This window comes from Leuciscus leuciscus (assembly GCF_965113295.1).
Source record: "Leuciscus leuciscus genome assembly, chromosome: 14".
Classification (NCBI taxonomy): Eukaryota; Metazoa; Chordata; class Actinopteri; order Cypriniformes; family Leuciscidae; genus Leuciscus; species Leuciscus leuciscus.
Genome location: NC_138738.1, coordinates 31,741,715 through 31,756,243, shown reverse-complemented (window position 1 = coordinate 31,756,243; position 14,529 = coordinate 31,741,715). Strand labels below are relative to the sequence as shown.

Below are 14,529 nucleotides of genomic sequence, written 5' to 3'. Positions count from 1 at the left end.
AATACAACCATCTGTGATTAATCACTTTTTAATGTTTAACCCTCAGTGTAATTTAAATATTCAGGTACGATTAATTATTTCTGTGTATTTATTCTGTGTTATTGGGATGGATGTTGTTTGCGGTATTATCTAAAAGAAGAACCGCCTCCTAATGCCATTGGCTCGTTTACACCGAAAACCTGCTTCTGATTGGACAGCAAATGTGTCACACAGTGGACGCGGCCTCCATACCGTGCGTCAAGAATCGAAACCAAAAATGCTTCAAATTGGAAAACAAAAGAGAACTTGCCATTTATAGCAGGTTGCGAATCATAAATCACCGCTGCTCACATTCGAGTGAGGTAAGATTTCATCTAAATAATTTTTCTGAATAACGAATCGCCTGTTTGTTGCTGCATAGGTAGGTGTTTCTCAATGTGACGCGCATCTCATATTTTCCTCAGGCTTCTGTTGACAGAAATAAATAGCTGGTTGCCTCCTGTCAAGGATAATAACACACATTAGTTATTTTAAGTAAAGTATTAAAAGTAATTTAAGGATAATATATAAGCCTACTAAAGGAGACTATGCGACTGTGCTCTGTTTTGTGCCTCTTGCAAGAATGGACTGAATGTGTTTATGTTTTTTGCGCTTTCATCTATAGGAAGAGCATAATTGGTCCCGTAGTCGTTTTGGTTTCATAAATGAAATGGAGGGAGGCACAAGGTAAGATGATCTTGTAATAAACCGTGTTATATTTTTAAATGCAGAGACGTTCCTTCAGATAGCATTGTTTGTTTCTGAGAGGTTGGCATATTTGACAAAGCTGTCAAACTAGTCCAGCACTTGTTTTTAAAACTGCTTATGTAATGGCAACAAAATCCAGTGATTTAAACATAATATATTTTGGTGAGTGTGTTCTTTTATTGGTTTATTATACCGTGAATCATATAATGAGCGTGGGCCCACTGCTGTTGTGCAATGATGTTTTTGTGGGCTGGGTATTTTTTAAGTACAGCCTGTCACGTTTATATATACTTGAATGACCTGAAAATACAAATTAGACCACACTTATTCTATCATGTTTTGTGTCATACCCCAGTAGGTTGCTTATAATAAGTGTTCTTTTAATCCAGAGGCACTAGAAGGGATAGTGTGTGACAGGAGATTTGGGGTCTGACAGCGGGATGGCCCACTTTGATACAGAGTACCAGCGCCTGGAGGCGTCCTACAGCGACTCCCCTCCCGGAGAAGAGAATCTACTGGTGCATGTTCCAGAGGGATCCAAATGTAAGATCCACAATAATTTAAATAAAGCAACAGTGCCATATAGTGTGTATGTCTATTGTATGACAGAATCATATGCTTTTATTCTTTTGGCAACCTTGCTTTAAATAAGAGGTTTTCAAGCTGGGGTCTGGGGATTCCCAGGGAGCCACAATGGAGTGCTAGGGGTCTGTGGAAGAGGTTAGAGAAAAGTAGTGTAAAAAATATAAAGATAAAGAAGTGATAAAAAAAAGTTTCAACTAATAAACAAATAAATAAATTGTGATTTAAATAAACAAATACTTTTGATTACAAAATATTACATTTGTAAAATATAAAAATAAATAAAATTTTAATATAACAGTATAAACACAATATAACACAATCGGCAGATTGCTAATATTAATTTAAAACGCGAGAGCTTTATTTGTGCGAAAAAAATTTTACACTTTATTTTCAACATATTAATCTCCAACACGCGTTCACGAGAGAACCACAACGCATACTTGCGTTGTTTCATAAAATTAAGCCACTGGAGTCACATGGATTACTTTAATGATGTCTTTACTACCTTTCTGGGGCTTGAAAGGGGTAGTTGCATAGGCTGTCAGTGGAGGGACAGAAATACCTCAGATTTCATTAAAAAGATCTTCATTTGTGTTCTGAAGATGAATGGAAGTCTTAAGGGATTGGAATGACATGAGGATGAGTAAATAATGACAGAATTTTCATTTTTGGATGAACTAACCCTTGATGTGGGTTAAATGAGCAATGGATATGCACAGGTTTCTTACCATAGACACCATAACTACATTTTTCCATGTTGTTTTTCCATTTTTTCATAAATACATTTGTTTATTGCAGCTCCGTGGCACCACATCGAAAATCTAGACCTTTTCTTCCAGAGAATATCCTTTGCACACTGAAATGAATTGCTTGTTTATGGGTTAAATAGATTTTCAAATGTTAGATCAAGTAGATTGACCTCAAATTATTAATTGCAGTCAACATGTCTTATATTTTTCTTAACATTTAATAAGTCTATAATCTACACCAGAAGAATGGATTTACTTGTATGCTGCTGGGTGAAATATTTGAGCTTGTGTAAGTATCAATTCATTTATTAAACATGACATTTTTTGTAGTGATAGGACAAATAAGTATTGTCTGTTAACAACAGATCAGTGATCACATTAATTTACCCTTCTGAATTGTCATGTCATTTTTCCACTTATTATTCTAGGCAACTGGTGTTTGTGGTGGCATTCACAGTGTTCCTGGCTAACTGTGTGGACTATGACATCCTTTTTGCCAACAAGTTTGTTAATCACACTGACTCCTCAAAGGTTACGCTGCCCGATGCGTTTCTACCAGTGGACGAGTGCAGTGCTCGGTATATTTTATATATTAAATGTCACTAATGTGGTGTTAATGTTATTGCTTCTTACTACTGTATCAGTATAATCCATCATAAATCAAACCATCCTTTGTTAACGTATGTTTTAGGATCCGTGACAATGTTTCGGTCATCTTCATCCTTATCATATCAGGGGTCTTTTGGCTCCACCGTCTCATCAAGTTCTTCTACAACATCTGTTGCTACTGGGAGATCAGATCGTTTTACATTAATGCCCTGAAAATGTCCACGGTGAGCTTTTCTGCTAACTCACTATAGCACATTTTCTAAAATGTTTTGGTTCTACAGACGTTTGAGTCAGCACTGGAAGAAAGCATGCATACTCCACTTTTATGAGTTCTTGCTGTCTTCTTGATGCCAGTGAGCCGCTTAAATTGCTGATAATTTTCAGAGAAAACGTACCAGAGGAACTGATGAAATTCTATTATTCAACCTATTTAAATGTTTAATCAGCCCTTTTCTTTTGGTAGGCGGACCTTCCTTATTTTACCTGGCAGGAGGTGCAGGCAAGGATTGTTGAGATACAGAAGGAGCACCAGATTTGCATCCACAAAAAAGAACTGACAGAGCTTGACATCTACCATCGCATACTGCGGTTCAAAAACTACATGGTCGCTATGGTCAATAAGTCACTTCTTCCTGTGCGCTTTCGTTTGCCTCTGCTGGGCGACACTGTTTTTTACACCCGTGGCCTCAAGTATAACTTTGAGTTGATTTTCTTCTGGGGCCCTGGATCTCTTTTTGAAAACGAGTGGAGTTTGAAATCAGAGTACAAACGTGGAGGGAACCGATTAGAGCTAGCAGATCGTCTGAGCTCACGGATCTTGTGGATTGGAATCGCCAACCTTCTCTTGTGTCCAGTTATCCTGATTTGGCAGATTCTCTACGCGTTCTTCAGCTACACTGAGGTGATCAAGCGTGAGCCGGGAAGCCTGGGTGCTCGATGTTGGTCTCTGTATGGCCGTTTTTACCTCAGACACTTCAATGAACTAGACCATGAGCTGATGTCACGCCTCAGCAAGGGCTACAAGGCCTCCTCGAAGTACATGAACTGCTTCATGTCACCATTACTGACGGTGGTGGCCAAGAACGTGGCATTCTTTGCTGGCTCCATACTTGCGGTTTTGATTGCTTTGACTATTTATGATGAAGATGTATTGGCTGTGGAGCACGTGCTCAGCAGTATCACATTACTTGGGGTCGGCATCACAGTCTGCAGGTGCGCAAAGAGAGGAAAAGATAGTATTTTACAGCTAAGAGTGACCAAGATTTAAGAGATCACTTGAACTAAGCCTTTGGACATTTTTGTACATCTTATTTACTGGTGAGATTTGACTTTGAACAGTTTTGTGCTCATTCTTTCCTCTTTTTTCTGCCCCAGGTCATTTATCCCAGACAAGCATATGGTGTTCTGTCCAGAGCAGCTGCTTAAAGTGATCCTGGCACAGATTCACTACATGCCTGATCATTGGCAGGGTAATGCCCACCGCTATGAGACCAGAGACGAGTTCGCACAGCTCTTTCAGTACAAGGCTGTAAGTCATGCAGCAGTTAAAGAAATTCTTCTATTTGCACCCAACACCAGTGTGTTATTATTTTTATTTGTTGTTTATTTGAATAGGGACAGATACAAAAAACATAGATTATTACATAAAGAACAATCCGATGCCTGTATCACAGTGTTTATAGCCATGGCTAATTCGCAACACCTGTCCTTAGAAGGGCTTTTAACAGTTAAGATAATAAAAAAAGATTATTTTATTTTTTTACAGTCAATACAATAAAATGTCCAGAAACCAGTTAGCACCAATACAAATAAGTGTAGTAAATAAACACATTCACTCGAACTCACACAGATGCACACCTCACATACACACAGCTATACATCTCATATGGCATGATCACACTGCTGCTGCTGTATGAACCAGGCTTTTGTCAGTTTTTTAAAGGTGGACAGTTTAGTTAAAGTCTTTATATTTGCAGGAAGCCAGTTCCACAGATTGGCTCCTTTCACAGAAAAAACATTTTGTGCAAAAGATGTTTTACAAAATGGAACTTTACAGTCTCCACATGTAGCAGCTCTTGTTGATCTGGAGGATTCCAGCCTGTTCACCAATTTACAAAGTGGCTCAGGTGCAAGTCCAATCAAACATTTAAAAAACAACTTTGTGTCTAAGATTAACAAAATGAACAAAGTTTAAGATTTTATGTTTACTTAAAATGTAACAGTGATGGAATCGAATGGGCTTTTTATCTAAAATTTTTAGGGCACGGTTATAAAGCCTCTCAATAGGCTTTAGGGTAGTTTGGCTAGTCTGGGACCAAACAGTGGTGCAGTACGACAGGTGGGACAGGATCATAGTGTTCAGAAAGACATGAGCACATTTCAAATGTTAGACCGCTCCTGGTCATTCTGAAACAGTTCATACTGGCCTTTATTTTTCTTTTAAAATTTAGCTGAGAATCTAAACTCACTCCTAAATATTTTTCTTGTTCTACCTGATCGATGAGTTCACCATTCATTTTAATGTTAAGGTCATTTATTATCCGCGTTCTTGTTATAGAAAAACACATAGATTTAGTTTTCCTCAGATTAAGTGTTAAACATGATTTGTTTAGCCAATTAAATACTTTCTCAAGACTTTTGGTCAGTGTACTGCCGATAACAATAGGGTTTTTGCCGGACACATAAACCACAGTGTCATCGGCATACATCTGAAGGCCAACTTCAGGCAGCTCGTTCACATACAGGCTGAAGAGAACAGGCCCCAGTATGGTTCCCTGAGGGATTCCGGTCTTAATTTTACATGGGGCAGATTTTACATGATCAATAACTACACATTGTTCTCGACCCTGTAAGTATGACTCGAACCATGATAATGCCTGGTGTGACGTATTATAAGATGACAGTTTTGAGATAAGACGGCTATGGTTTACTGTATCGAATGCCCTCTTTAAGTCCAGGAATACTGCACCCACGATGTTTCCTTTATCAGGCGGCTGCACTATATTTTCCAATAATGCGCAGATGGCTGATTCAGTAGAATGGTTCTGTCTGAAACCATACTGTTGAGGGTGTATATACTGATGTGTTTCTAAATATTTAGTTAGCTGTTCTGAAACAATTTTTTCTAGTATTTTTGACATTACCGGAACTAGACTTATTGGTCGATAGTTACTAACGTCTGTGGTATTCCCGTGGTATTCCCGATATTAACCAGTGCCTTTTTTCGAAGCATCTTAATGAAAACCAAACGATAACATTTTTGTTAACTGAAATAAAAATTACATTTGGAGAAACATAATTACAGTTTTATAACTTTGTAACTAAAATAAAAATCAAAAGGACCAAAAAATTCATTTTAGTTTTTGATACACAACATGCTATACATTACAGAATCAAGACATGATTATGGTGACGATAATGCCATTTAAATAGTGCAAATGACTAGACTGGGTAAACCCAGCCCGATCTGCTGGCGATTTGATTTCGCCCTGCAGCTCAGGCTGGAAACCTGTACATTCTTCTGTCCTGCTTCCGTTACAAATAATTTGCGGGGACCAATCACAAACTGGCTTATCCACCTGGCACGCTATTAGCGGGTTTAATCCAATCCAATTCTTTTTAACCTCTCGACGATGCTCAGTGGCTTTAGTTTAGCAAACAAATCGCTCGAGTGGGTGTAAATGCCACTCACTTTCATGTTTTTTTTTTGCACAACCTGCAAAAATCGTTTGATGCCATTGCAGCTTCTGCAAACCGCTGATCAATGCTCCAAAACAACACTTTGTTGCCACGTTTCCTGCCTGGAGTTTTAGCTGCAAAGTATGTCACCTGGATCGTTGGTCTGATTGGTTGAAGGACTATCCAATTGCATACAGAGTCATTTGAACTATGCCCATTGATCACGCCTCTTGTGCAGTAGAAAATACATAGCAGACTCCCCAGACCGGAGTCTCAGACTCCCTAGAGCCTAGACTAATGTTCTTGAAAGATTGAGCTTGGTCTGGTGTTAGCCAGACTAGCAAATTACATTTTGGGAGTTTTGTTGAGTCCCCTTCTGAATGTGATTAATAAATAAACAATAATCAAGCAGTTAAATAATTAATCAAATTAATAAATTAACCTCAGTTAACACTAACTTTGGCAATCATTGAAGACCAGACCAGAAGATTGAGTTATGACATTTTGATAAAAAATTGTGTAAAAAAAAAAAAAAAAAAATGAAATCGTGATCTATTCACAATTCAATCAACAACATGCAGTTAGAAAATAGATTTTCATTTCATTAATCTCTTGTTTTTGTAGGTGTTTATTCTTGAGGAGCTTTTGAGTCCTGTCATCACTCCCTTCATTCTCATTTTCTGCTTGCGCCGCAAATCTCTGGAGATCATAGATTTTTTCCGAAACTTTACTGTGGATGTGGTCGGTGTGGGTGATACTTGCTCTTTTGCACAGATGGATGTCCGTCAACATGGTCATCCTGCAGTAAGTGAAACCTTTTTTACATTTCCACTTAGTTTCATTATTGTACTTTTTTTAATAGATAGATGTATCATCCTAGTTCTCTCTTTATTGCTGACTCTGATGTTGTTTTTGGTCCACTACAGTGGATGTCTGCTGGGAAAACAGAGGCCTCCATCTATCAGCAGGCAGAAGACGGGAAGACAGAACTGTCACTCATGCACTTTGCGATCACAAATCCACACTGGCAGCCCCCTCGGGAGAGCACACATTTCATCAGTCTTCTGAAAGAGAAGGTGCACCGCGAGGCCGCCGGAGGACAGCAGGGAATCATAGCAGAGAATCCTGTCTTTCAATCAACCCATTCACTACAGTCTGATTCAGAGGTATTCAAATGACTGGACTGCCAAAAGCTATCAGATTATTACATTTAATATGATATATTATCTTTTATTATTACTTCATATTATTAGTCACTATGATTGAAAAATGGACCAAGTAGAAAACCCACTTTTAAGTTAAAATACAATATGATTATACAAATAACTGGATGGATTCTTTTTTTTTAAAAGGTCTAATTTTGGTTATTTTTTCATTTCAGCCTCGCAGTCTTATTGCAAATCTCCTGATAGGACCCCCTTCCCTGGCCTCGCTTCATCTGGGTCGAGAGGGCTCCATCCATCCTGTGTCCATTGGAGTGAGTGAGGGAGCTTCTGCCCTCCGATCCCTCTCTCCGGTCAGTACGAGTCTACACCTCCGAGGCAGCTACCCATCCGCCAGACTGCCACGACAGGACCATCCAGCTGTGGTGACTGGGCGAGCAATGACAGGCTCTGGGTAATGATTCAATTAAAGTGTAATATAATCATTAACATACCCTATATGATATACTAATAGTCATGTGTTGTTATAAAATATTATTATTAATAATTATATACTTATTCAGTTTTAATTTTCTTTTTTTTCTTGTGTATTCTAAGCCTAAATTAAGGACATTAATTGTGTTTTAATTGATTTTCTGAACGGCACACTAGACATTTTGTTGTGCGGAATGCGCTTTATGTTAAAATAAAAATTTAGATAGTTAAAATTTATGTACATACACACCTGTTGAGAAAATGTGTGCGCAATTATTTGTGATTGAGTCCGGTTAAGGTTTTTTTTCTTAAAGATTTCTTATTAAGAGGGAAGCCAAATTAATACAGCTTGATAGAATCACATACTTTTTTTAAATAGCAATTTTGACAAAATATTTAGATACAATGACAACCACACATTTACAACTTCAGAATTGGTGATCTGTATATGCTATTGTCCAAAAGTTTGGTCAGTATTATTTAAAAAATAAATAAATACATAAATACTTTTATTCAGCAAGGGTGCATTAAATTGATTAAAAGTGGCAGTAAATACATTTTTAATGCTACAAAAGATTTCTATTTCAAATAAATGCTGCTCTTTTGAACTTTCTATTCATCAAATAATACTGAAAAACAATGCATCATGGTTTCCACAAAAATATTAAGCTGTTTGTTGACAATAATAAGAAATGTTTCTGAGCACCAAATCAGCATTTTAGAATGATTTATGAAGGATCATGTGACAATGATGCAGTATTGATGCTGAAAACTCAGCTTTGCATCACCGAGAATAAGTAACATTTTTAAATATTTTAAAATAGAATCAATTGTAATAATATTTCATAATATTACCGTTTAAAAATTGTATCAAATAAATGCAGCCTTGGTGAGTACAAGAGACTTCTTTCAAAAACTTTTTTTTTTAATCTATTCCAACCTTTTTAATGGCAGTATATTGATCTGTATAGCTGGAATCATTTTTAAATTGTCCCTGTCTGTGTAAAAATTATTTGACTATCATTATACCGTTCATTTGTTCTCCCTCGTAACTCTTGGATTGTCCTTGTCTAGCACTGATGCCCGTACCATCAGCTCTGGCAGTAGTGCCTGGGAAGGCCAGCTAACCAGTATGATCCTATCAGAATACGCCTCCACAGAGATGAGCATCCATGCTCTCTACATTCATGAGGTAAAGCAACAAAAATCTATTGATTCTACTATACATGTATGGAATTTAGCAGAAGCTTTTTTTCCCACTACCTACAATTCGCATTGTTATCTGCTATTCCTTTTCTAATCCATCCAAATCAACCAATTAACCAAAAGCGTTAGTGATGTTTTGTCTGGTTCTGTTGAAAAATGTCAGTCTGCACCTGAAGATTAGTAACTAGATTGAATGTGTATGTAGATGCATAAGCAGCAATCGCGAGGTGAGCTGTCTCGACACACCTGGCACAGACAGGAGAGTGACGAGAGCAGTGAGAGTGTCAATGAAGACATGGAAGCTGCTCGCAACTTCCCCCGTTCCAGTACTTTCCCTAGTGCCACCAGCTCACACCAGCAGGGGGCAGCACATCACAGCGGCAGCCAGCGACGCTTCGACGGAACCTCAGGTACTAGAAATGACTGTTCGCAGATCACAAGAACGACAATACGACCCCTCCATAGTCCAGTGTTGGGAAAGTTCACTTTCTACATGAACTAGTTCAAAGTTCAGTTCACAAATTTTAAAATGAACTAGTTCAGTTCATAGTTCAAACTTCAAAATTTTGAACTAAAGTTCACAGTTCCAAAAAATGAACTAGTTCAGTTCTTTTTTCCATAAGTTGCTGCGAGCTATTATTTTTCAAAATTATTGCCACTGCCCATATAAAACCACAGACAGCAATTATGTTATCAGTTTTAACACTGAAACTATGCGTCAGATTTCATCTTCATTCCAATTTTAAAATTCTTATCCAACCAGGGTTTACATAGCATTGAGGGTAGGGTTGCCAACTAAACAAATGCGGGACAATCGTGCATGGTTCTTTACAGGAAAATGAGGGACACTCAAAATATTTGTAGGCTATAGGCTAGGCCAACATAACACAGTAGGCCTATGTCATTTCAGGTTCGTATGTGTTTAAAAGGTTTTCAGACAACACATTTGTTTTGATTAAAGTCATATTACACACAAACCATAGTTCAAAATAATAGCATTTATCTGAAATAGAACGCTTGTGTAATTATACACTACTTTTAAAGAAATTAAAGAAATGAATAGCCTACTTTTATTCAGCAAGTACATTTATAAGGTTACGTTTTTTTTATTTCTGATAAATTTACTTTGAGCCTTTTATTCATCAAAGAATCCAGATTTTATTTTTATTTTTTACATTAATAATAATCAGAAATGTTTCTTGGGCAGAAAATCACATCAGTATATTATTCCCTCAGGACGATTTCATGCTTTCTTGCGTGGCTGGGTGTATGTTGGACTCACAATAATCACGTTGTTTGAATTGGTTAAAACTGATTTGCCGAAATCAAAACCCAGTCGGACAGTGAAAGGGATTTGCCGTTAGCGCGAGTCCGGATCGAAGCGACCAGACTGCGGAGGATTCTGTGCGCAAATCAAACAATGATTTGTCCCAAAATAATCATTAATTCTCAATTTAGAGTTTGTTATTCGTATGGTCTGATGCGCGTGAGTGTGAACTGTGATTGGATGATGACCGGTGTCGTGATCAAGTGCCGTGTTGCTGTTGTATCAGATTCAGTCATACATCAGTGGTTAGATCAGCGTCAATAAACGGGACAACGGAGGTTCCGAACGGGACAAATACATTTCTATAGAAATCTTGCACCCTTTTGAACGAAGTTAAACTGAGAGAGCGTGCCGTTCACAGACACCAGAATGAACGAGTTCACAGTAACGTTCATCAGGCAGTAATAGAGTACGTTCAGTTCACGTTCGCCCAAAATATGAACGAGTTCATGAACTATCGTTCAATGAACGCGTTCAGGCACAACACTGCCATAGTCTTTACATGAGCGACAATCTCTGTCTCCCGCAGATCCTGCTTCTGGAAGCTTTCGAGTCCAGAGGACACCTCGTATGCCTATGGGCGGCTGGTCTGAGGAGAACCAAATAGGCCGGCATCACGACCCAGTGCCCGAGGAGGGGGCTGAGGATGATCAACCGCCACACATCCATAAGGTATAACCATAGACTGTAAACCGTAGAAAAATGAAGCCAAAATATCACAGAAATAGCCACTGCCATCTTGTGCTGATGACATCATTTGGAGGCAAAGTCTGCACAGTAGTGATTGGGCAGTGGAGCCACAGTATCAAGGTCTTGCCCATATTCCCACAGACTCAATTGCAAGCACACCCCCCTGAACTTTTTAAACAACTCATTTTGTCAATACGAAACAAAAAATCAGTTATGGAAAATTAAAAGATACACCTTGTTAAACCTCATCTCTTACCAAAACTCCTGAAAGAATTCCACTGGTGATGATGCCACACCCCTTTTTTATAGCATCACATAATTAGCTAAAACCAAAAACACTTGAACATACGTCAGTTCGATAAGAACTTCCTAAAATGACAGAAAATGTCTTTGGGAAAAATTTATTTCAAGTGTCATTTTATTTTTTGGCTCACGTCCGATTCGTTTCATGGAGAGGGTGGGGTTTATGACCTATACTGCAGCCAGCCACCAGGGGGCGATCAAAATGTTTTGGCTACCCTTTCAGGACTTGCAGGGTTTTCAGGGATACTTTTAAATTGTTGCCATGGTTTTGATTTTTTTTTTTTTGGGGGTTATTTGGGAGAAATGCACACTGGGCTAATTTTGATTGGCCATTGGGCTAGTTTAGTTGCGCAGACCTGGCAACCCTGCTTGTGTGGCACACTTGGAAGCAGCATTGATCTGCGTTGGATTCCTAATATTTATTTCTGTGTTCTTTTTTTCTTCTAGGTGACTTAACAGGTATATCGTCAATGAAGTATACAAGAGAGACTCGCACCATCCATTTTCTTTTGGACACTGATCACAAAAGTCATAATTATTTCCTCCTGGATAGAACTCGAGATTCCAAGCTTAATCATTATGCCACATCGTGGCATCGTACTAAAATTTCAAATGCATTACAATGGTTTGAGCTTCTTAGTACATCATCAAAATATTATATGATTCATACATATTACATATTGATCCACTTGATTAAAGGTGCAAAACTGATTCTGTACATTTTTTTTTTTGCCATTATATTGCACTCAGTTGTGACCTTGACATTTCTGTTCTCGTCAAAAAGTACAGGTCGGTGTTGATGCAAGAAGTTTGTGCTTAGAATTTCTGAGCTAATTTGAATAGTTTTGATAGGATGAAGAAATATTTATAACATGCAATGTGCCATTATGAACTTTAACGCTTTGCAAAATTAGATTTTATTGTCAATCCCAGATATCTGTGAGGGGGGAAAACCACTGAAGATCATTCAAGCATGGCACTGTAAAAATAATGCATGCTCTTTAAGTTTTATTATTTGCACAATATCAAACAAGAATGCACTTTATCATTTTTCAGATGCAAAGGATGACACAAAGGCAGTGGGCAAACCAGATTTGTTTTTATAAACATGCAGTTTTAAACGAAGTTGTATATTTCTGTCTATAGGATAAGCATTATATATTCCAGATACCTCAGGACCGGCTTGTTTTTGGCACTGAAGTTGCCCAAAAAGTGCATGACACTTTTTTGGGTGATTGACAGCTGCACCTTCCATCCTCAAACCCATAACTGCTAAAAGGAAGTTGACTAACCTTTGTGTAATATTGTGTGACTGCAAAGATGTTGGATCTCGTTCATAGACCATCAATGCATAAAATGGCAAAAGTGTACATTGTTTCACTTAAACTGACACCATTTCTCATATCTCCCACTGCTTGTGAGCTACATTGTGCTTGCATAGAGATTGTTCAAGGTGCAAATTGTGCATGACCCTTGACCTTTATACTGGTATGTGTTTGTAATAATTGGCCTGTGAAATGCTTCTGTGCCCTTACCTAATCTACCAACTGCAACTGTGCATTTTCCATTTTCTTTCGTTTTCAGTTTTTAGGCTGTTGTATATTTACATTTTGTACAGTTTAAAATGCATCAATAAATGTATTTAATAGTTTGTGTATATTTTAATTTCAGACAGTTTTTTTTTTTTTTTTTAAGTGTCAAAGTGCAAATACTGTGGCAAAAATAAAATCATCCATGGGGTAAATAATGCATTTAGGGATGCCATTATGTAATTTTCTGCTCAAGAATGGTTTCATAACGGATTCAAAAAAAGAAATAGATATGATTTTGAATGCAAACCTCTTTAGAACAACTGTTCGAGAATTAAAGGGTTGAAAATCAAACGACCACATACATTTTTCGTTAATAAAAGCGATGAAAATTTTTTCCGCCCGAACAGGGACTTGAACCCTGGACCCTCAGATTAAAAGTCTGATGCTCTACCGACTGAGCTATCCGGGCTCTGTAGAGTGAGTAGAACGCCCCCTATTTTCTCCATCAATATCACCTTGTCAAAACAACTCTTAAGTAAACAACAAAGAAATGATATATGCTACACTACAATGCGTAGTGAAAAGGTGGGGTATGAACAACATCAAACGCTCAACGTGAGATGAACTACAGCTAGCACTAACGTTATAGAATATAGTATAAAAAACATGTTTCCTAATTTTTATCAATAACAATAACCACAATCCGGTTTCAGATTTTGAAAATATCTGTAAGTATGTGCCCTAACTTAAACGTCGCAATTCGATTAGTTATTCGTCTGCATTTCATCTATTCAGAACGTAATTTCAGCGCATGCGCAGTGGCATGTCGCCGCGCGGTGTTCAGAATTCTGTTAAATTGATCTTAACACACACACTGTATTAGCAAATGTGTATCTATGATCTAAACACCACTCACTTTTCAGTCGGATCCAGATGGCGTTCATGCACTCTGCCGGATTTACCTCACATTGTGACAGGCAAAATACATTTTTGGGACCCCCTATAAACAGGGGCGTAGCACAAGATCCCGGGCCCTATGCATAGGCAGTCCTGATGGGCCCCCATGTTCCTCAATTTGTATATATAACTCCCAATGTAGGCTATAAAATAGCTAATTATTGCTAATTTGAGATATTATAGCCTATTAATTTAAAATTAAACAGGTTTCAATTTAGACTATTATAATGGTGTGTTGTATGCAAACAACATTGTTAGTGTACAGTTTATTTATTTAGCCTTTATCTCAGATTACATGTATAACCAAATTATCATGTTCTGCTCTTTCAATGGGTTGTCTCAGTTCATTATTAGCACTAACGATCGCGATCGATTCAAGCGCCTAGCTGCTATAGATTTCGTGTTCTAGTTTGTGCTCACCTTTCTTTGAAAAAAAGTCAGTTACCAATTGTTTTCTCTCATTTTGTTTTCTTTCCTTCTCCTGTCTTTCCTTTCTTTTTTGGTGGTCTGATTTGGCTTTCTTTGAGAAA

General features: G+C 37.8%; 1 protein-coding gene across 1 annotated transcript; it reads left to right on the top strand.

Moving 5' to 3' along the window:
* The first annotated feature begins 203 nt into the window (after window positions 1-203).
* On the top strand, window positions 204-13,161 carry atg9a (ATG9 autophagy related 9 homolog A). The gene is made up of 16 exons (XM_082190257.1): window positions 204-341; window positions 644-705; window positions 1,116-1,269; window positions 2,110-2,153; window positions 2,285-2,349; window positions 2,489-2,638; window positions 2,752-2,893; window positions 3,133-3,881; window positions 4,044-4,197; window positions 6,972-7,151; window positions 7,274-7,513; window positions 7,729-7,964; window positions 9,059-9,176; window positions 9,396-9,600; window positions 11,047-11,189; window positions 11,958-13,161. The coding sequence occupies exons 3-16, from the start codon at window positions 1,167-1,169 to the stop codon at window positions 11,964-11,966; spliced, it is 2,538 nt and encodes an 845-aa protein (XP_082046383.1). The 5' UTR covers window positions 204-341; window positions 644-705; window positions 1,116-1,166; the 3' UTR covers window positions 11,967-13,161.
* The last annotated feature ends 1,368 nt before the right edge of the window (window positions 13,162-14,529 follow it).